General features: G+C 34.4%; 2 protein-coding genes across 4 annotated transcripts; both read left to right on the top strand.

The window, feature by feature from the left end:
- Positions 1-745: 745 nt before the first annotated feature.
- Positions 746-8,689, top strand: LOC114256156 (fanconi anemia group I-like protein). 3 transcript variants are annotated; one of them, XM_028195913.2, is made up of 13 exons: positions 746-1,837; positions 2,396-2,477; positions 2,882-3,073; positions 4,010-4,074; positions 4,201-4,360; positions 4,652-4,900; positions 4,997-5,113; positions 5,338-5,526; positions 5,614-5,695; positions 6,051-6,997; positions 7,119-7,620; positions 7,703-7,907; positions 8,037-8,689. In XM_028195913.2, exons 1-12 carry the CDS (start codon positions 810-812, stop codon positions 7,867-7,869), a joined length of 3,780 nt encoding a protein of 1,259 aa, XP_028051714.2. In that variant the 5' UTR covers positions 746-809; the 3' UTR covers positions 7,870-7,907; positions 8,037-8,689. The 3 variants fall into 3 exon arrangements, with proteins under 3 accessions (XP_028051714.2, XP_028051832.2, XP_028051595.2); XM_028196031.2 differs by having other exon boundaries at positions 747-1,837; positions 7,742-7,907; XM_028195794.2 differs by having other exon boundaries at positions 749-1,837; positions 7,717-7,907.
- Positions 8,690-13,962: 5,273 nt separating this feature from the next.
- On the top strand, positions 13,963-17,828 carry LOC114256086 (uncharacterized). The gene is made up of 3 exons (XM_028195691.2): positions 13,963-14,350; positions 14,478-14,583; positions 17,521-17,828. The coding sequence occupies exons 1-3, from the start codon at positions 14,177-14,179 to the stop codon at positions 17,601-17,603; spliced, it is 363 nt and encodes a 120-aa protein (XP_028051492.2). The 5' UTR covers positions 13,963-14,176; the 3' UTR covers positions 17,604-17,828.
- Positions 17,829-18,156: the final 328 nt, after the last annotated feature.

The raw sequence follows: 18,156 nt of genomic DNA, 5'->3' as shown, positions 1-18,156 counted from the left end.
CGAAGGGCTTTTTAACAGCGTGCAAACTTCAATATTTGTTCCAAATATTACACAAATGGTCGTCGCTCTCGGTGAGGCGCCCTTATACTTCGCCTAAAGCAAGGTCTTAGCCCGAGATTGGAAACTAATGAAACCAAAGCTACCCTTTTTTTAATACCCCCAAAAAAAATGTGTAGTTAAAAATTATGTATTTTTACTCCTTTGTGTTGTGCCATCGTTGATGGACAAAGTATAACAAAAACTTTTTTGAAGGCTAGGTTTAGGTGATTCCCCATAATAGTCAATCATGTAGGCAGTGTAAAAATTTACTTTTACACATGGTGTGATGGTAACACATAATTCCAAGATTATTATTTTTATTCATTGTTTGATTTTGTTTGAATTGATGATAATCGTAAGTTTTGGTAAGATGGACTAGAATTTTGAAGAGAGGAAAAAGATGAAGAGAAAATAATTGAAATTTGAAAAGAAAATAAAGAGATTTGAATATGTAATTAAGGTGTATTATGAAAAAAAATATAATATTTTATTTTAAAATTTAATATGCATTGTCATTATTAATAAATTTACATTAAAATATTATAACAACTAAAATTTCAAAATTTTAACCGGACGTATAGAATTATTATTTACATGTAAATAAAATCACTCAATGTATAGCAATGGGCTTAGTGGGCGGCCCGTACCGAGGCCCAAAAAGCTTTTCGGGTTTCCCGCGCAAGACGAGCCTCTCGAACCTCCAAAAAAGCTTTCACTTCCCCAAACTTGCGAGAGAGGAGTTGCAGAAAACGCCGATACCACCACCACCAATGACCGCCGCAACAACAAAAGAACCACCGCACATCCGCCACCCTCCGCCGCCGTCCCTAACGGACGTCGATATTGTACGCCTAGCCCAGCAACAACCCCAAACCTACGCACCCCTCCCCAAGACCAAAACCCTCATATCCTTCCTCCACTCACGCGCCGCCTCTCCCTCCGCCTCTCTCTCCGTCGCCGAATACACTTCCTCTCTCCTCTCTATCCTTTCTCTCTCTCCTCACTCCTCCTCCGAAAACCCTTCTCTCTCCTCTCTCCTCCTCTCCTACATCTCCCTCTTCAATTCCCGCAAAATCCCCCACGATCGCAACTCTCTCACCACTCTTCAACTCTTCCCATTTCACTTCGAAAACATCCCCACTCAAACCCTAATCTCCATTTCCGACTCAATCGTCTCTAGTTTACCCCAAATTCTCGACCCCGACGATGCTCAAGTCCTCGATCTCCTCCCAAAATGCCTCGACTTGATTCGCAATTCCAACGAGATCGAATTACGCAGAGATTATGTCAATTCGGTGATTGATCGTGTTCTTGGTTGTGATTGGTCTAGGGTTTTGCTAGTGAAGATGGTTTCGATTGTTCGCGAATTTTCGTTTCTCCATAAGGGGAGGTGTGGGGAGTTTTTGGATAAGGTGTTTGGTGGAATGAGGGATGTGGAATTGCAGGACTTGCCTTCGCTTGTGTATCAGTTGTTGGTTTTGGCTTCGAAAGGGTTTAGCAAGAGAGATGTGGTAGAAGGGATTGTGATGTTTTTCGGATCAAAAATGGGGTCGAAAGCAAGTTCGATAGTTCGACAGGTTGAAGGAACTGTGTTGCTACATGTGAATTTCGCGGTGAAGCAGGATCCTTCTCTGGGGCAAGAGGTTATGGGGTTGGTGAAATCAGATCTTCGGGCATTTAACCATTTTACTGTTGCGGTATTGTTGTCCATTGCGAGAGTCCGGAAGTTCAGTGAGTGTTCAATCGGAATTTTGAAGACAGCAATAACTACATCATACCGTGATTACAGTTTTTCCAAGTAAGGGTTGAAGGGTATTAAGTTCTATCTCATGTTTAAAGTTAATATAGTACAGTGGTAGTAATGTTGTATCCCAAGTTCAAATGGGTTTTTGTGGTGCTAATATGTTCCATGGAAATTAAAGCTATCCAATTTGTTGGAATATGATTTCAGTGGAATTTAATTTGAAATTCCAGACTTTGTTGAGTTGAGCTGAATCAGGTTTGTGGGATTTTTAATTGAGTCCATCACGGCATGGATGGTAATGAAATGTAGTTATCTTGTATTCCAGAAAGCATGTTTAATTGGGTTAGTTTTGTAGGATTTAATTTCATGTACTAGTGTCCAATTAGTTTGAATTGTTGTGATATCATTGCCATATTAATGTAGTGACTTTTGTTTTAGACATTTGGATGTTTGTCACCTGTTGCGGGATTGGTGTTTAGGTGTATGATTTTGTGACTTGGAGAACTGTCGGTGTGTCTTGATAATTTAGACTAATGATGGTTTCAAGGGATGCACATTTTAGTTTTAAATTTATTGTTTTTGTCTAGTTTTAATAGAATCCTTATTTTTCAGGGTTTGTAATTGGCTACCGGATGACTTGAAGGAAGAATATCTGCATAGTGTGAAAGTAGTGGAGAAGGCTGCGTTGAGAGCTGTAATTTTCCCTTTTCTTTCCATTCTGTTCATTTGAAATCATCTGTGCCATGGCAGACATGAAGATGTGAATAAGATATATGTGTTTATTGCTAAACTTTAGTGAGATGATGCTAGTGATGCCCTTTCTTCTGTTAGCTTTATATTACTGCTTAGTTAGCCTTTCTTGTACAATGTATGACAGCAAAAAGAAAAAAATGGAAGATCACCATCAATTAGATGGAATGATTGATGAACCTTGGGTAACAAACATGTAATAGGATTGTTAGCTATATGCATATAAGGGGGGCTGGTGATTTTCATTTATTGTTTTAGAGTTATCATCAAGATACACATTCTATTTCTCATTCCTGTTAAGTTGAGATTTCTTTATGTGTGTGTGTTTATGTATATATTGGCTTGTAGGTTAATGAGAGCAACTATGGAAGAGAGCATATTGTGCCTAGCATTGTACAGTTTGGCTTTGTATTGCTAGAATCAGTGGAAGAGGGAAGCAGCAAAGAGCTTGGCAAGTCTGATCAGGTGATGGGTATTGAAGAATTGGGTATTCAGATGCTTCAAACTTTATTTGAGGTTCATGATATGGCAAGAAATGAGGTCAGTATAGCAACACTTTGGTTTAGAAGTTCTGTTACTTTATTTTGCTTTATGAGGCATGACTTTAAAGTGAGTCTTCTTGATATGAAAGTATCTCAAGATGTTTATGTAGAAACTAACCACAATTCATGTGACATGATATTAATATTGTTGAGCACTACTATGACAATGCCATGAGCATGGCGTTGATTTCTTTATCTCTAGAAAATCAATTGCACGAATTGGGGATGTGCTTCCATCTGCGTGGAGGTACTTTCCTGTAAAGTCACATGCCTTCAATCTTCTCTCAGTACTTAGAACATTGTTCTTTTTGGTGATCACTGTGTCCTTGTCACACCTTCAATTTTGTTATAGCATCATAATATTGTCATAATAGATACTTCTACAGAAAAGAATCATCTTAGCCAGCTTTTCATGGTTGCCTTCTTGATTACTGCATCAGTAGAAGAATTTCAAGACAGCTGGCCTCAAGCTTTGGGTGGAAAGATTTCTCTTCACAATCTTTTGAACTTCAAATAAATTTTTGTTAAACCTCGATTGAAGTATTTCTCTTTACAATCTGGTTGTCTTAAGCAACCAACTCTTCCTTGATAGTTCATTTTGTAGTGGTGCTTGACAGTTTCCATATTGTTGATAATGAATGGTCATTTAGTTGTGGTTGATTGCAGCAGTTTCTGTAGAATATATATATTTAATGAAATACACCTAATTTCTTCTCCTTGTGTTTTGATTTATTTCTCCCTCTCCCTTGCCCTTTTTCATCTTATATGCCCATCCTCATTTTATTTTTTTGCTTTTTTTCATACACATGCAAATACGTGAACTTCCAGTTAAGGAGAAGTATTTTAATTTTTGAGAAATGATTACCAACTACTCTTAAAGGTGTGCACATTTATGTTTTCGCAACATGCTATTGACCTAGTTAATTTTATGCAGATTATTGAACAATGCAAATTTCGTGTTCTTTCTTTGAAGCCCGAACAGGGTTTACCTATCATCAGGTAACTCCTTTTTATCATCAAGTTGTCAGCTATTTTTTAGTTTTAAAAAAAAGAGAGGAAAAGTTGTTAACTTTTTTTTGTTTGAGTTGGTATATGGTGTGTTTTAGTTAGTTTTTTATTTTTCAGATTGCTTGGTTATCTAGTTCAGAGATATCCGTATCCTTTGTTGGAACATGTTTCACGTTTGAAAGAACTGTTGGATTATTTCACTTTCATGCATGGCAATATTTCGACCCATCTTGTTACGATTTTGTTGCCCCTCATCAATTTCAGCCGTGATCTTCGGGTATTTATTCTTCTGTGTCTTAATTAAACAACATAGTTACGCATGTTTATAGAGGTCTTGACTCTTGAACAATATACAAAATCATCTTAGATTTGGCTATTCTAAGTTCTGCCTTCCTTTTGAACATCCATTATAATGATATGTGAGAATGAAATCAATCATTTCTTGCTAATTGTCTACTTTTTCAGTCGCTGTATTTTTTCTGATTTGGTTAGTTTATCTAATGGAATGCCATGTTTTGAGTTTTTAATGTTCAAACATGCAGTCTGGGTTTCTGCCTCATTGATGCAGGATTACATCATTTTAGTTGTGCGTAAAGCTATGTTTAACCGAGAAGAATCTGTTCGTATTGCTGCAACAAATGCCATTATCAACTTGATTTTGGCAGAAAAACAATCAAAATCAGACGGTCCATGTTCTTTTCAAGAATCATCTAGCCAAGCCAGTAGCAGCCAACAAGCTGAAATTCCCGGTTGTGGCATGGGGGCTGATCTTTTTCAAGAGCTGAGTGGTTTGCTGCAGAGATGTCTTTATCAGACGGTCTTTTTTCTTTTTTTTTATCTTCCTCTTCTCTTTTTGTGAATTATTTCTTCTTTTAAACCACATTTCTCACTGCAAATAAATCCTTATGTTCAGGCAAAAGTCAAGGAGGTCATGTACCATGGGCTTGTAAAGGTCATTTTGGCGGACCCATCCACTGCAGGAGCTGTCTTTGATTTTCTCTTGCCTCACTTCCTTCGGTTTTACAAGGAGGTACTAAAACTTAAGGGTCATGTGAACTTTTATCATAAAGTTTAATTCTTAATTACAGGTTTAAATTTTTGAGCTTTACGTGTGTGAAAGAGAAAAAGCAAAAAATTGTATTCATGTCATCATTTGCAAATGAAAAAATCATTTAGCACTGCTATTCACATTCGGTAAAACTACATGTGTTCACCAGAATTCCTCACTTGACATTGAAACATTTTTTTTTTCAGAACGAAGATGTTCAGCTCTGCGTTGGTAATTGTGTTAAATCAGAGAGTGGAAAAGTATACATTGAAGAGCCATTAGACTGCCTTCTCTCTTGTGTCTCTTGGATTCTTCTTCTTCAGCCTCATGGTAAAACTGACCATCCATCAGATTCATGGGCTTGTTTAGGTTTCTCCCTTACTCAAGAGAATGAGGTATTGCTATATAATTGAAGTTATACAACTGATGCATGTACCGATGACTTTAAGTTGATTCTCAGTATTTATTTGGAAGTGCCGCAGGGGGGAAGGATGTTGTCTGGTGAGTCATTCTCCTGCACATTATCAAAAATCCGGAAGTTGTTGAGAAATGGAAATTTGGAAGGTTAGTCCAGTTTTCAATGCTAGTATTATTTTTGGCCAGAAGTTTATTTCATGTACTCACCATTTTTGTCCTAAAAATTAAAGGGTGGCTCTTCAAAATTATCTGATGTTTGTTTCTTCTATTGTTTTATGTTTTGAAGGAATTTGTGGTGATAATGATGTGAAAATATATTATTATATCAAGAGAAATGATGAATAAAAATAGATTGTTTCTTTCTTTTCCTGAGAAAGAACAAAAATGTTTTCCACACTATTTGTCTAATTCCTGTTCGAATTTCTATTTTTGCTCCCTGGTTCACTTGTCGAACAAAGCTACTTCATCTTACAAGTTTCTGATTCTTTGCATGTCAGATCAGGCTTACTGAGTCTGACTCAGAATGCTGGCTCTACGCGGGAAGAAACAAAGAGCAGATACAGTGCTTTGGTTTTATCAGGGATATTTGAGGTGGTGTTGAATATTGTCGCCACTGAATTGGAGAAAGTGAATAATGTAAAAAGGGAAGATTTTGAAAAAGAGCTTATTGAGCTTGTTGATGCATACGAGTCTTTGGGAAAGTACACATGCACTTCTAAACAGGGCAATGGCACTAGAAGAGGGATAGTACGGTCTAGTGCTCATGATATACCCGATAACTCTGATGCAAGCAACATGAAATTGTCTCAAGAGAGAGCACCTTTCTTGGCAACTTCAAGTATTTACCAGCTACTTCAAACAGCTTTAAAGCTATATAAATCGGATTGCTCCAATAACGATGCAGCTTCCCCGAACCAGACCCAGTTGTCCTCGGGCAAGACATCAATTCGCTCTTATAAAATTTTATCTTTCATCTTGAATGCTTCCCTTCGTCATATAAAGTCTTTTCTTTTTGTGGGAAAAGATGATCCATTGAAGACTCTTATCTATGGAGAAATCAAGGTTTTGGGGCTGCCACTGCTGAAATTGGTTTGGTTGCTTATGTCGGTGCCAAAGTTTGAGACAACCCAAAAGAAAAGAGAAGTCAAGGTGAGGAAAGATGTTGAAGACAAAAAGGAAAACATCTATTTAGCCTTAACTTGTTTAAAGGAATTGATAACAATAAGTTTGCGGGGACCAGACGAGATGGGCTTGATTGAAGATTTGATGTCAGTCTCTTCGCCCGACCATGCATCAACAAATATGATGGATGTGAGTTGGGATGATGAATGTCAACAAGCCTCTGGCATTGATGATCCACTTGCAAGGAGCAAAGAATTGTTCATAAAAAAATGCATCAGGCCATTGTTCTCTGAGCTTCTTGCAGTTTCATTTCTCCGTGAAGTTGAGGTAAATGCATTGTCATTCATATCATTTCAGTTGTGCACAGTTTTCGCTTAACACTTGATTTGTTGCTAAATTCTATTTTCCTTTAGAAATACAACCATCTAAGGCATTAGTATGTTTTCAGATACTCTCTGATATAGTAATGATGATTGGGATCAAATTGCCCGGTGAAAGGAGAAACATTCTCGGAGCCTGGGCAACACAAATCTGCAAAAGCAATAATATAGCAAATTCCAAGGTTGCAAAAAGTGTAGTTTCACTTGCTCTCTGTTTAAGTTCTCCTCCCCATGATTTAGTCTTGGCCCAAGAAATGGCAACTGAGCTGATCAAAGTAATGGGGTCAGAGACGAGTGATCCATTGGAGATGTCTGAAATGTACCATGTCATAAACCATTCAACATGCACCACAACAGCTGCTTCTGTACTGCAATTAATTGAATCAGTCATTGCAGATATGGATCGGATCATAATGAAAATGAAAATGTGTTTAGCAGCCATTCGGAAAGGCATTCCCTTTGATCCTAATGGAGAACATGCTCTAGGATTTACTTTGGAAGAGACACTTTACTCAAGAACAGAAGCTGTGGTGACAGTCTTGTCTTTTTTCATGGTGATGAAACTTAACGGTAAGTTGCACCAACAATTCTGTGTACTTTCTATCATCTCCAATTTATTTGTTTGTATATATCATTCAGTTATTATTACTAGAAAAAAATCTGCAGACTCTCAAGCAGAACATTTGGTCAGATTGGCTGGAAGATTTTACAAGAATTTGGCTCGAATATCAAAGTTTCAGATCTCTCCTAAAGGTTGCAAACAAGTTTTACCAAGCCTCAAGTACCAGAAGCTTGTTGAGATCACTTGCAAGCAGCTAACTGCTCCTCTATATAATTTTGTAACACTGATGCAACGTGTATGAACCCTAGATCCTTTGAAATTCATTTTTTCGTATTCTGTTTTCCTACTTTATTTATCTGTGTTTTCATGTTTTTGAATTTAGAAGTATTTTTGCTGACTGGGTTATATTATACTGGACTTGTAGAATCAGCTAGGGAATGCAAAGAGTAGAGGAATTGTGAACAAGATCAAAAGGGAGAATAGATGTATCCCGGACTTGATTTTCCAGATAGAAGATTATGAGAAGTATCTCATCCAACTTAGCAAGGCTAGCAAAGTCAATTTGTTGAGGCATGCCAAGCGTAGCACTGCTAGGGACTTCAAGATTGTAGACCCTAGCCATGTTGTTGGGGAAGAAGATGCAAACCAAGAACCCAACCATGGCAATCCTTCTACTACTGCTGCTCAAAATGAACTGGGTGAGGAGAGTGAAAATGACGAAGGAAATGTATCTGAGAGGGGCTTGTCACCTGAATCTGGCAACCCTTTGGCTGCAGAGGCATCTGAATCAGATAAAGATGAAAATGTGCATCCTAATGCCAAGAGAGCAAAGATGAGTAGAGTGGTGCAGGACTCGGATGATGAAGTGTCGCCATAACAAACCGAGTGAGCTAAGAAGGAAGTCCTGGTCTGTAAAGTGAGATGGTTGTATATATTTTTTGATTTCTAATTCACATATGAATGGATCTTGATGACAAGAAACTGGGATGGAAAGGGAATGAATATTGGGAAACAGAAGTGTTCAGTGTTGTTGAAACTTTGGCAGTTGATTTGAATATGAATATCAGTTTTGCAAAATGTTTGTCTTCAACAAGTAGGTGGTTTGAGCTTTCCTATTTGGCTGATCTCAGCAGTGAGATTCTTGTTCATCTGTTTCAGGCAGGTATAATCTCCTCATTATGTGTTCTACTATATCTTTCTTAGGAAAAACTAATGGAGTTGTTACTCGGTATCATTTTCATTTTCTGAAACAGATGGATACATGTTGGGCAAACTGTTTTTAAGAAAATTTTATGAAACCTGTTTTTTAGGACACCAAAGAGTTATTATTTCACACAAAATAAAAGGAGTAAATTACACTTCAATATATTATCCTTGTGTCTATTAACATTTGTGTTAATTTGGATTGCTATAGACCATCTCCAATCCATCACATTTTCTTTCATCAAATTTAAATTTGATGAAAAAACTTACTTTTTGTTGTTTGTGTCTTTCATTAAATCACTGTTTATAGCTGTTAAAGTTGCAGATCATTTTACCACCGGACGACCTGTCGGATGTCCAACCGGTTGTTCTCCTGAATGATCACCTCCTTGCAAAAATTTGTAAAAAAATTATACTAGTCGGTCGACCGGCCGGATATTTACCCGGTCGACTGGTGTTTTGATAAAAATCCGTTAGAGCGGTTGATATTAGATAGAGTTTTTACTCAAATTTAGTGAGAAAAAAAAAAAAATACAACATTGGAGATGTTCTTAGTCTTTCTAGAAGACAAATCAAGTATTGTCATGTTAAATTTATAGGATTTATTCTATTTTTTAAAAAATTTAAGGGCAGCCAATAGAATTATTTAAATAAAAATGATATGAAAATGGTGAGTGATTTTCACCATTCCAGTTTTTGTTTTCCAAACCGGGGAAAACCAAAATGACGAAACTAGGTAGAAAACAAGATTTGGTGATTTAACCAAATGTCATACGCTTTCGCACAGAGAGAGAGAGAGAGAGAGAGAGAGAGAGAGAGGGGTATACACCGGGCAATGTCAAAGCAGGAATGTATTGAAGGAATGACAGTTGATTGATTAGATTGCGAGTTTGTTATATATTAACAATTATAGTAATATTCTTTATAACAATGGTACATTCCTCTAAATTAATGAGTTCTAATTAACTCTAATGATTTGAAAAGTTAAAAAATAAAAAATAAAAAATAAAAAAATACACAAGACATAAGCATCACTATCACAGTGGGATCCACACTCCATTAGAATTATTAAAGCTCCTTTATTAGAGCTCCAAAATATTTTTATATTCTTTAAACATAATTTTAAACGACAATGCTAGGTAGCTCAAATTTTTGTGGCTCAAATGGCTCAAATCTGTCAAAACGACGTCGTTTTGACAGATTTTGAGTTCAAAACGACGTCGTTTTGACAGATTTGAGCCATTTGAGCCACAAAAATTTGAGCTACCAAACATTTTCCAATTTTAAATTTGAAAATTGGTTGAGACCATGAAAAATTTATTTTTACTTTTCTCATTCAATCTTAATTGCATAAGATTCAATTTTATTATCGGACTCTAATGATATGTTTGATAAGTATTAAATTTTAATTTATCAAATATTTCATTACGTGCCGTTTAATCTCAGTATTATGAGATTATTTAAAGGTAATAAATTAAAAGAATATATCATTATCGATAGTTTTATGAGTTGATTTTTAAAAGTGAATTTTATTTAAAAGTTTGTATTAGTTTGGTATCGAGTCAACTGCTTTGCATTCAAGTGCAAAGAGAATAATCCATAGACTAAAGTTGAGTGAAGTTGTAAAAGGGAAATGATGGGAAAAAAAGGGGTCAAAGGAAAAGAAAAAGGAGAGGCAAAAGACATGAAAGAACCATTTATGAGAAGTTTTTATTTTTTATTTTTTTTGTGTTAATTTATAGGAGTAAGAAAAATGAGATTATTAAAAAACTATGGTAAAAGGAGGTGCTGCAAAAGTTTGGTATATATTACTTTCGAAATTCTCTTTTTTTTCTTTTTTTTTTTTTCAAATCAAAATAATGAAAATTTCACAAACATATATATATATATATATATATTTTTGAGAATTCAAAAAATAATTTGAAATCATTTCATAAAAATCTGGTGTTTTACTTTTTCATAAAAATGACAAAGTGACAGTGGAAAATATAAATCATTTTGATGAGTTTTTCGCTTACATTTTGTTTGTTTGAGTGAAAAATATTTTATATAAACTTTTTTTTTAGAAAATATTTTTTGAAAAAAATATTTTTCTATGTTTAGTGATAGTAGTGATAAAGCGTCAGTGGAGGTGAAAGTAATGCCATGGTGGTGGGGCGATGGTGGTGGTAATAACGACGATGATGGTGGTAGTAGCCGTAGTAATGGTGGTGTATTGTGAAGATAAATTTGCGGTGGTAGTGTGGTGATATTTATAAGTCTTAGTTTAGAAAATGTTTTTCACCTTTTAAAAGTAAAAAATATTTTATGTCCATATAGACTTATATTCTGTCAATTATGAAAATTATTTTTCATTAAATTTTGTTTTTTTGTTATACCAAATATCAGAAAATACAAAAAAAAATAATAATAATAATATCTTCCGCCCAAAGAAAGAAGATAAAATCAAATCTATCACGTCATTGTTCTTCTTTTTTCTTTTATTGTTTTTAAAACTTTTAATATTAACAAAAAACGACAGAGTTGTTCAAAAAACAAAAACGACAGCGTATCATTTGCTGACATCTTAACAACAAATTACCAAAAAATAAAAATAAAATCATCCATATAGCAAAATAAATTAATTTTTAATTTTATCAATTTAAATTTATTTTCAATCTAAATTATCTGTTTATTTTAGTTATATAAAAATAATAAAAAAATATTTTAATCAATAAACTAAAAAATATATATTTAAATTGATAAAATTTAAAATTTATTTTGTTATACATCTCAAGCTCTGATTTTTTTTTTTATTTATCAATGATTTTGCCCCTAGAGAATAGTCTATACAAAAGTCACTCCAAATCAAATTAATCACACCCAAAGAAAAAAAAAAAAAAAAAAAAAAAAGAAAAACCAAAGAAAAGTTATTTGGTGATTATGTTGTCGGTGCGATTTTGATAAATGTGATGGAAGAGCTAAAATAAAAAATAATTAGTATTATTTCAAGATGCGTTACAGCATTATTTTCCTTAAGACAATATTCACGCTTACCAATTTTGTTGAATATGGTGTATATCGGGTTACTCGCGAAACCGCCTCTAAAATATAATGAAGCCTGGTCTGCTTTTATATATGTAAGAGTTTGTCCTTTAAACCAAAGATCGTGTCCTTTAGATTCTAAAGTACCATCGTTTAAATTTAATAGTCATGTCTTTTGGTTTAAATTCAATGGTTACACCTTAGGATTTAAATCTAAAAGACACATTTTTGTTTAAACGCAATAGTTATACCTTCTGATTTAAATTCAAAAGTCACATATCTTTAATAATTCATATAACTATATTATACATTTAAATATATATAAATATATTATGAAAATGCTTCAAAACATGAGTAGTGTGATTGATGGAAGGAATGTGTCCCATCTCCATTTTATCACCTTCAATTGCATTTCTAATGAAGTGACAAATAATAACAACTAATAAATTATTTTTAAATTATTTTCTCTCATATTAAAATTGTTTGTCATCTCATTAGAGGTAAAATTGAGAGTGATAAAATGGAGAATGTAGCAAAACTTGTATTAAGGGGTGACTTAAAAAGTTGGTTAAAAGTTGACTTTTTAATTTTTTTTTACTTTTTTTGTCTGTTTCTGTGTAACAAATGTGAAAGATGGTGTGACTCAAAATGAGTTAAAAATTAAAAGTTAGCTTTTAATTGGGTTGCCAAATTGCCGCAAAGTCATGTGAAACAGTAAAATACATAATATTTTAGTGATTAGTGAGGAACATGACTAAGAGCATCTCTAACGCTTTATTAAATTTGAGTAATAGTTTGATTTGATGTGACGCACTTCAATCGTTTCATCAAATCGAGTCAGTTGTCTGGCCTAAAGTAAATTTTTATTGAATCTTCCCCAATCTAGTCATAGGGGTGTACACGGTTCGGATTGGTTCGGTTCTGAGAAAATCCAAGAACCGAACCAATCCTAACGGTTCTGTGATTTTGAGAATCAGACCAGACCGTTACACTTGTAAAACCGGACCAGAACCAAACCGAAAAAACGGTTCGATTTCGGTTTGGTTTACGGTTCCAAAAATTTCTATTTACAAGAATAATTTATTAATATTAGCAAAATAATTATTCAAACTAATTACATTTAACTCATGATAAAAACTAATAACATTAAGGCATTACTTAATATTACATATATATACCATCCTAATATCATTAAAATTATAAAAAATCAATTAATAAAAATAAAACTTGATATTATATATATATATATATTTTTAAAAAAAAAATATCGGTTCGGTTCAGTTCGGTTCGAACCGCGATTTTTTTCATAAAATCCATTAACCGAACCGTTTTTACGGTTATCATATTTCTTAATCCGTAACCGAACCAATTCTTAATAGAACCGAACCAAACCGTATAATTCAGTCTGGTTCGGTCCGGATTACCGGTTTGAACGAATTTTTGAACAGCCCTATCTAGTCATCTAACTAGTTATCCGGTCGGTCATTCACCCGATCGTTCACCAATAGTCACTTATAAAATTTGATGAAATATTAAATACTCAATTAATTTGATAAATTTTTTGATTTCTTCTCCTATTTGATACGGATTTATGCCACAATTGGAGCCCAAAATGTAAAAGCATCAGAATCAGTATCTTCAAAATAACAAAAAGTTAAAATATAACTAATAAATCATCAAATTCTCCATCCATCAATCTCAACAATTTTTTGTTAAATTAACTTTTTGTTAAATTTGCTACAGTAACTCTTCTGATGAAGCGAAGAACTGTTCATCGCTATAACACGCGATTTGGGTGTAACTGGACGTTCGGCCGGTCAACGGCAATTTTTTATTTTTATTTTTTTACATTTTCTTCAGTTTTATCTTTTGTAAAATATAAGAATTGTTTAGTTGATAGGTTATCAATTTAATTATAAAAAAAAATAACAAATATTTTAATAGGATTGAATTAAAATAGAGAGTTTGATGCACTAGCTAAAATAAAAAAATGACTTTTTAAAAAATGACTTTTTAAATTATAATTTGACTCAAAATTTGCTGAGAATGATACGGATGCTCTAATACGTTTTACCAAATTTAAATTTAATAAAAAATCTAAAAACAGGATTGGAGATGCGCTACGTGGTGAGCCTGAAGCACCAAATAATTTTTTGTCGAGAGGAGACCGGTAGCAAGAAATCGGTAAGACCACGTCCGAGTTGTGTTTTGAAACACACGCTCTCACTACATTCCCCTGCTTTCCTTCTGTTCTACTCTCTCTACCAACAAACAAAAACCCCTCTCTCTCTCTCTCTCTCTCTCTCCAGCAATCGAAAAATCAAAATCAGAAGGGAAATGAGTGAAGACGCAAAAAGAATCGGAGCCGGAGCTCTGGTCATCAAAGGCCCCTCCGACGATCGGAAGCCCTCGTCGGCGGCAGCGCCTCCCTCTCCGGCGAAAAAAGTCATCATCAAGAGCGCCGACATGAAGGACGACATGCAGAAGGAGGCCATCGAAATCGCCATCTCCGTATCCCCCTCTTCTCTCTCTCTCTCTCTCTCTCTCTCTCTAAAAATACATAGTTTTCGTTACTTTTCACTTTCTATCAAACACTGATTCATATATATATGTATGTATATATAATATGTTTGTGTAGGCGTTTGAGAAGAACAATGTAGAGAAGGATGTAGCAGAGCACATAAAGAAGGAGTTCGATAGGAAGCATGGCCCTACTTGGCATTGTATCGTAGGCAAAAATTTCGGTAAGTATGCTCCAAATTCTTTCCTTTTTTTTTTTTTTTTTTTCCTTCAGATTTGTGATATTATAAGTATTTCATGTGTTTGACAAATGTTAATTGGTATTATCTGAATTCTGATGAGATTGTTATAGAAAGTTGTGTGTGGATACATTTATGTCCTTTTTATGATATTTGGATGTGATTCTTGTGCTGTTAGAGAATAGTATTGATCTAGGCTTAGATCGGATGCCAATTTCCTTATTCTTGCATTATCAGATGTTGCATACATTGCCCCCTTTTCATTTATTGGTATCTGTGTATTTCATGTACAGCGCCACTATATTCACTGAATTTGCTTAGCCTGAATTCACTTGAATGAGTCTCGTTCCGGGAATAAAATCGCTCACGGGAGTCTCTTCCGGGAAGAGACTCATTCGGGCGAATTTGATCTAAACAAATTTGGTGGATGAATCATTAATCTTACTTGTATTAGCGGTGTGTACAAGTGCTTGCAAATTTATATTTAAAATTTGGGTAGTTTGATGATTGAGAAAATTGATTAGTAGTTTTGGACGTTTTGATGAAGGATAAAAATTATTCTAACAGTTATTGGATGGGAAGGGGTGAATTACTGGGTGGGAAGAGCATTCTTGAAAATGTTCAAAATGTGACAACGTTCACACTAACTTAGGTGTACACTTTATATACGAGATCTTACTTGGCTGGGTTGGTGAGAGAGAATGATGTTTGCTCAATCCCATTTACAATCTTTTGTTGATTGGTGGTGTCAGCACTAAATATTTGTTTGCACATAGTAAACATTGATTATAACACACATACATACATATATATATAGAGAGAGAGAGAGAGAGAGTTCTTATTTGATCCACCTGCTGAGGATACATAATTGTCCTCAAATGGTTGCCACTTACTATGATTCAAAGACCTGACCCCCCCAAAAAAATGACAAACAAAAACCACGAGTGGAAGAAAAAGTTATTAAAGATGCATGTCACACATTCTTAAGGTTGCCTTGCATGAAATTTTGAATTGTGTATATCTGAACTATCTTATTTTTGCCAATGCCCGTTGGAAGTGAATGGGTCAGATAGAATACCTACGTATGACTTTGGTTTATGATGAGAAGCGTGTTGACTAGTCTGCCTTAAACAAGAAAAATCCAGAAAAGAAAAATGTTGACTGAGTGAGTTGGGAGTTGGGCTGGGTTATATTTTTGTGTAAATGATACTGAAATATGGTGGTGCCATGGTGGACTGAACCATTACTGATTTTCACTAAATGGTTTATATTTTTGTGATATTTATAATTTATGTCCAGCTTTATCTGGTGTTTAGAAAGTTGTATTATATCAAAAAGAGAATTCTAAAAATAGAAAGACACTTCAATAATCCTAAATATGGTAATACTGGCAGTTAGAGAATGGACCAACAGATGAGTTCTTGCCTGAAGTAGTCATAATTTTGATAATAAATGATTACTTCAGAATGTATTGTAGTTCTCTCAGCATGTCATTCTACTTCTTGTGGATTTTGTAAGCCTATCCATGGTGGAGAGGTTTTTTGATTTTTGGTAATCTCCATACCATTGTAATATAACTATGTCTATGACCGCTAGTCTATTATGTACTCATATTTTCCAAGAATGGTGATGCTAGTTATGTTCTATTGTTTCATGGTTATTTGAACACATTAGTTGGGTGGATGATGCATTTGAAGGGTCTCAGAATCACAAGTAGCCTGTCAGTGATCTGGTGGGATGATTTAGTTCACATGATTCAAAGAAATTAACCCAGCAGAATGTCAAAACAGTTTAAAATCAGCTATGGCTCCTACATTATAGAAAGTAGCTTTTGTTTAGCTTTTCTTGACCATTTCTTGTCCATGATCACTATATATACTATAAAACTACAGAAAATGATTGTATTTTTGCTCACAATTTTGAATTTTGATGATTTTATGCAACATTAGTCTGAAAATATGATAAAGTAGTTTCAATTTGGCATTACTTATAGTGGAATTGGATTATGTAACTTTTCTTTGTTATAATGAACTTCAATAATTTAATTTCTTTTGACAGATCCAAAGTGTTGGATAATCAGTGGAAAAGAACTGCAGTTTTAAGAATTTAGTCACATTATTTATTATATCAAATCAAACCAAGGCTTGTGTCCCAATCGATTGGAGTCACATTTTTGTATATGCTAAAAATGAATAAGAAATTTTTTGTGCAACAATAACAAATATTTGTGTGAAAATTTTAAGGTAAACTATTAGTCCAGTCTGCAGGCTAAGTACTGCCCCAGTTGATCCCGATGTTTTTACCCTAGATTAACATGCCACAATTGGAATATCAAAACATGAAAGCACTGCAATGTGATATGAAATCACTTTTAAGGATCAAGTACTAAAACTTAATGATGTTTGAAATGAGGCTACTCAAGATCCTTTACTGATAAATGATTGAAATTTTGGCAAAGAGTCCATTGAGTTTGTTACCATTAGTTCTTTTATTGTTACGTATGTTATATCGGGTGACTTTGTCACTGATGTTGCAATCTTAGAAGAAGCATCTGAATAATATGTTGTACATTTACAGTTTATTGTGTGTGATAATTGGTATGCTAAGTCGATTTCCCTTTTGGAGGTCATTAATGATACACACTCACACACATCCTAAGTGCTGATTGATGTGTAGTTTATGATGGTCAGAATTTGAGTTGTTCTAGATATTTTGAAACTTGTTTCTGGAGAATATGAGTTGATATACTCACTTCTGAGGAATTTGTGCTGTTCAAGATATTTGCATGGTTTTGAGATGATTATGACAGTGAACTCTTTTTCTTTTCTTTTTTGGGGTAATTGTCTTGTTCACAATAAAAGGATTTATGAGTTGTTATGAGAGTTGCATTGATCTCTTCATTTTCCTGGTTTTCTTGTGTAGGTTCTTATGTGACTCATGAGACAAACCACTTTGTGTACTTCTATTTGGACTCCAAAGCTGTATTGCTGTTCAAATCTGGTTAAACGTGGTGGGAATGCTGACAGGGATGCTGCTGATGATGATAGTGTTGTTACAATCTAGCACGTGTATGTATTAATAGAAGACTCCTATCATGCAAAATGTTTAGCAAAGTCATTCTTGTGCTTAACTTGTATATTTGTTTTGACATAAATGTTGTTTTAACCTTTTAGTGAACTTGGAATTTCACTGGTTCAATTCAATGTTTTCTGGACTTTTTTGCTTGTTAATCATTGGAAGGCTGAAAATATAGAGAAAATTATGTTAGTACTGGAGTATTATTGTGGCATGTGCACGTGATGCTCTTGACTAATATGGTCACGCAAAAAATGATTAGATGAGGTCAATTTTGTCTCCCACCCGGCTGACCAATGTGGCCGTGTAAAAAGAAATGGATGGGGCAGATTTTGTCTCTCACTAAGCCGACCAAGGTAGGTCAGTTGGTTCTTCATTCATCCAAGGTTCTAGGAGGGACTTGAAAAGTTGAAAAATTCACACATTTTCACTTCAATTTAAATCAAATTAGATACATGGTGTGTGTGTGTGTGTTTTTTTTTT

This window comes from Camellia sinensis, chromosome 7, assembly GCF_055761805.1.
Source record: "Camellia sinensis isolate YWXY chromosome 7, ASM5576180v1, whole genome shotgun sequence".
NCBI classification, from domain to species: Eukaryota; Viridiplantae; Streptophyta; class Magnoliopsida; order Ericales; family Theaceae; genus Camellia; species Camellia sinensis.
This window is presented reverse-complemented; position numbering and strand designations above follow the sequence as displayed.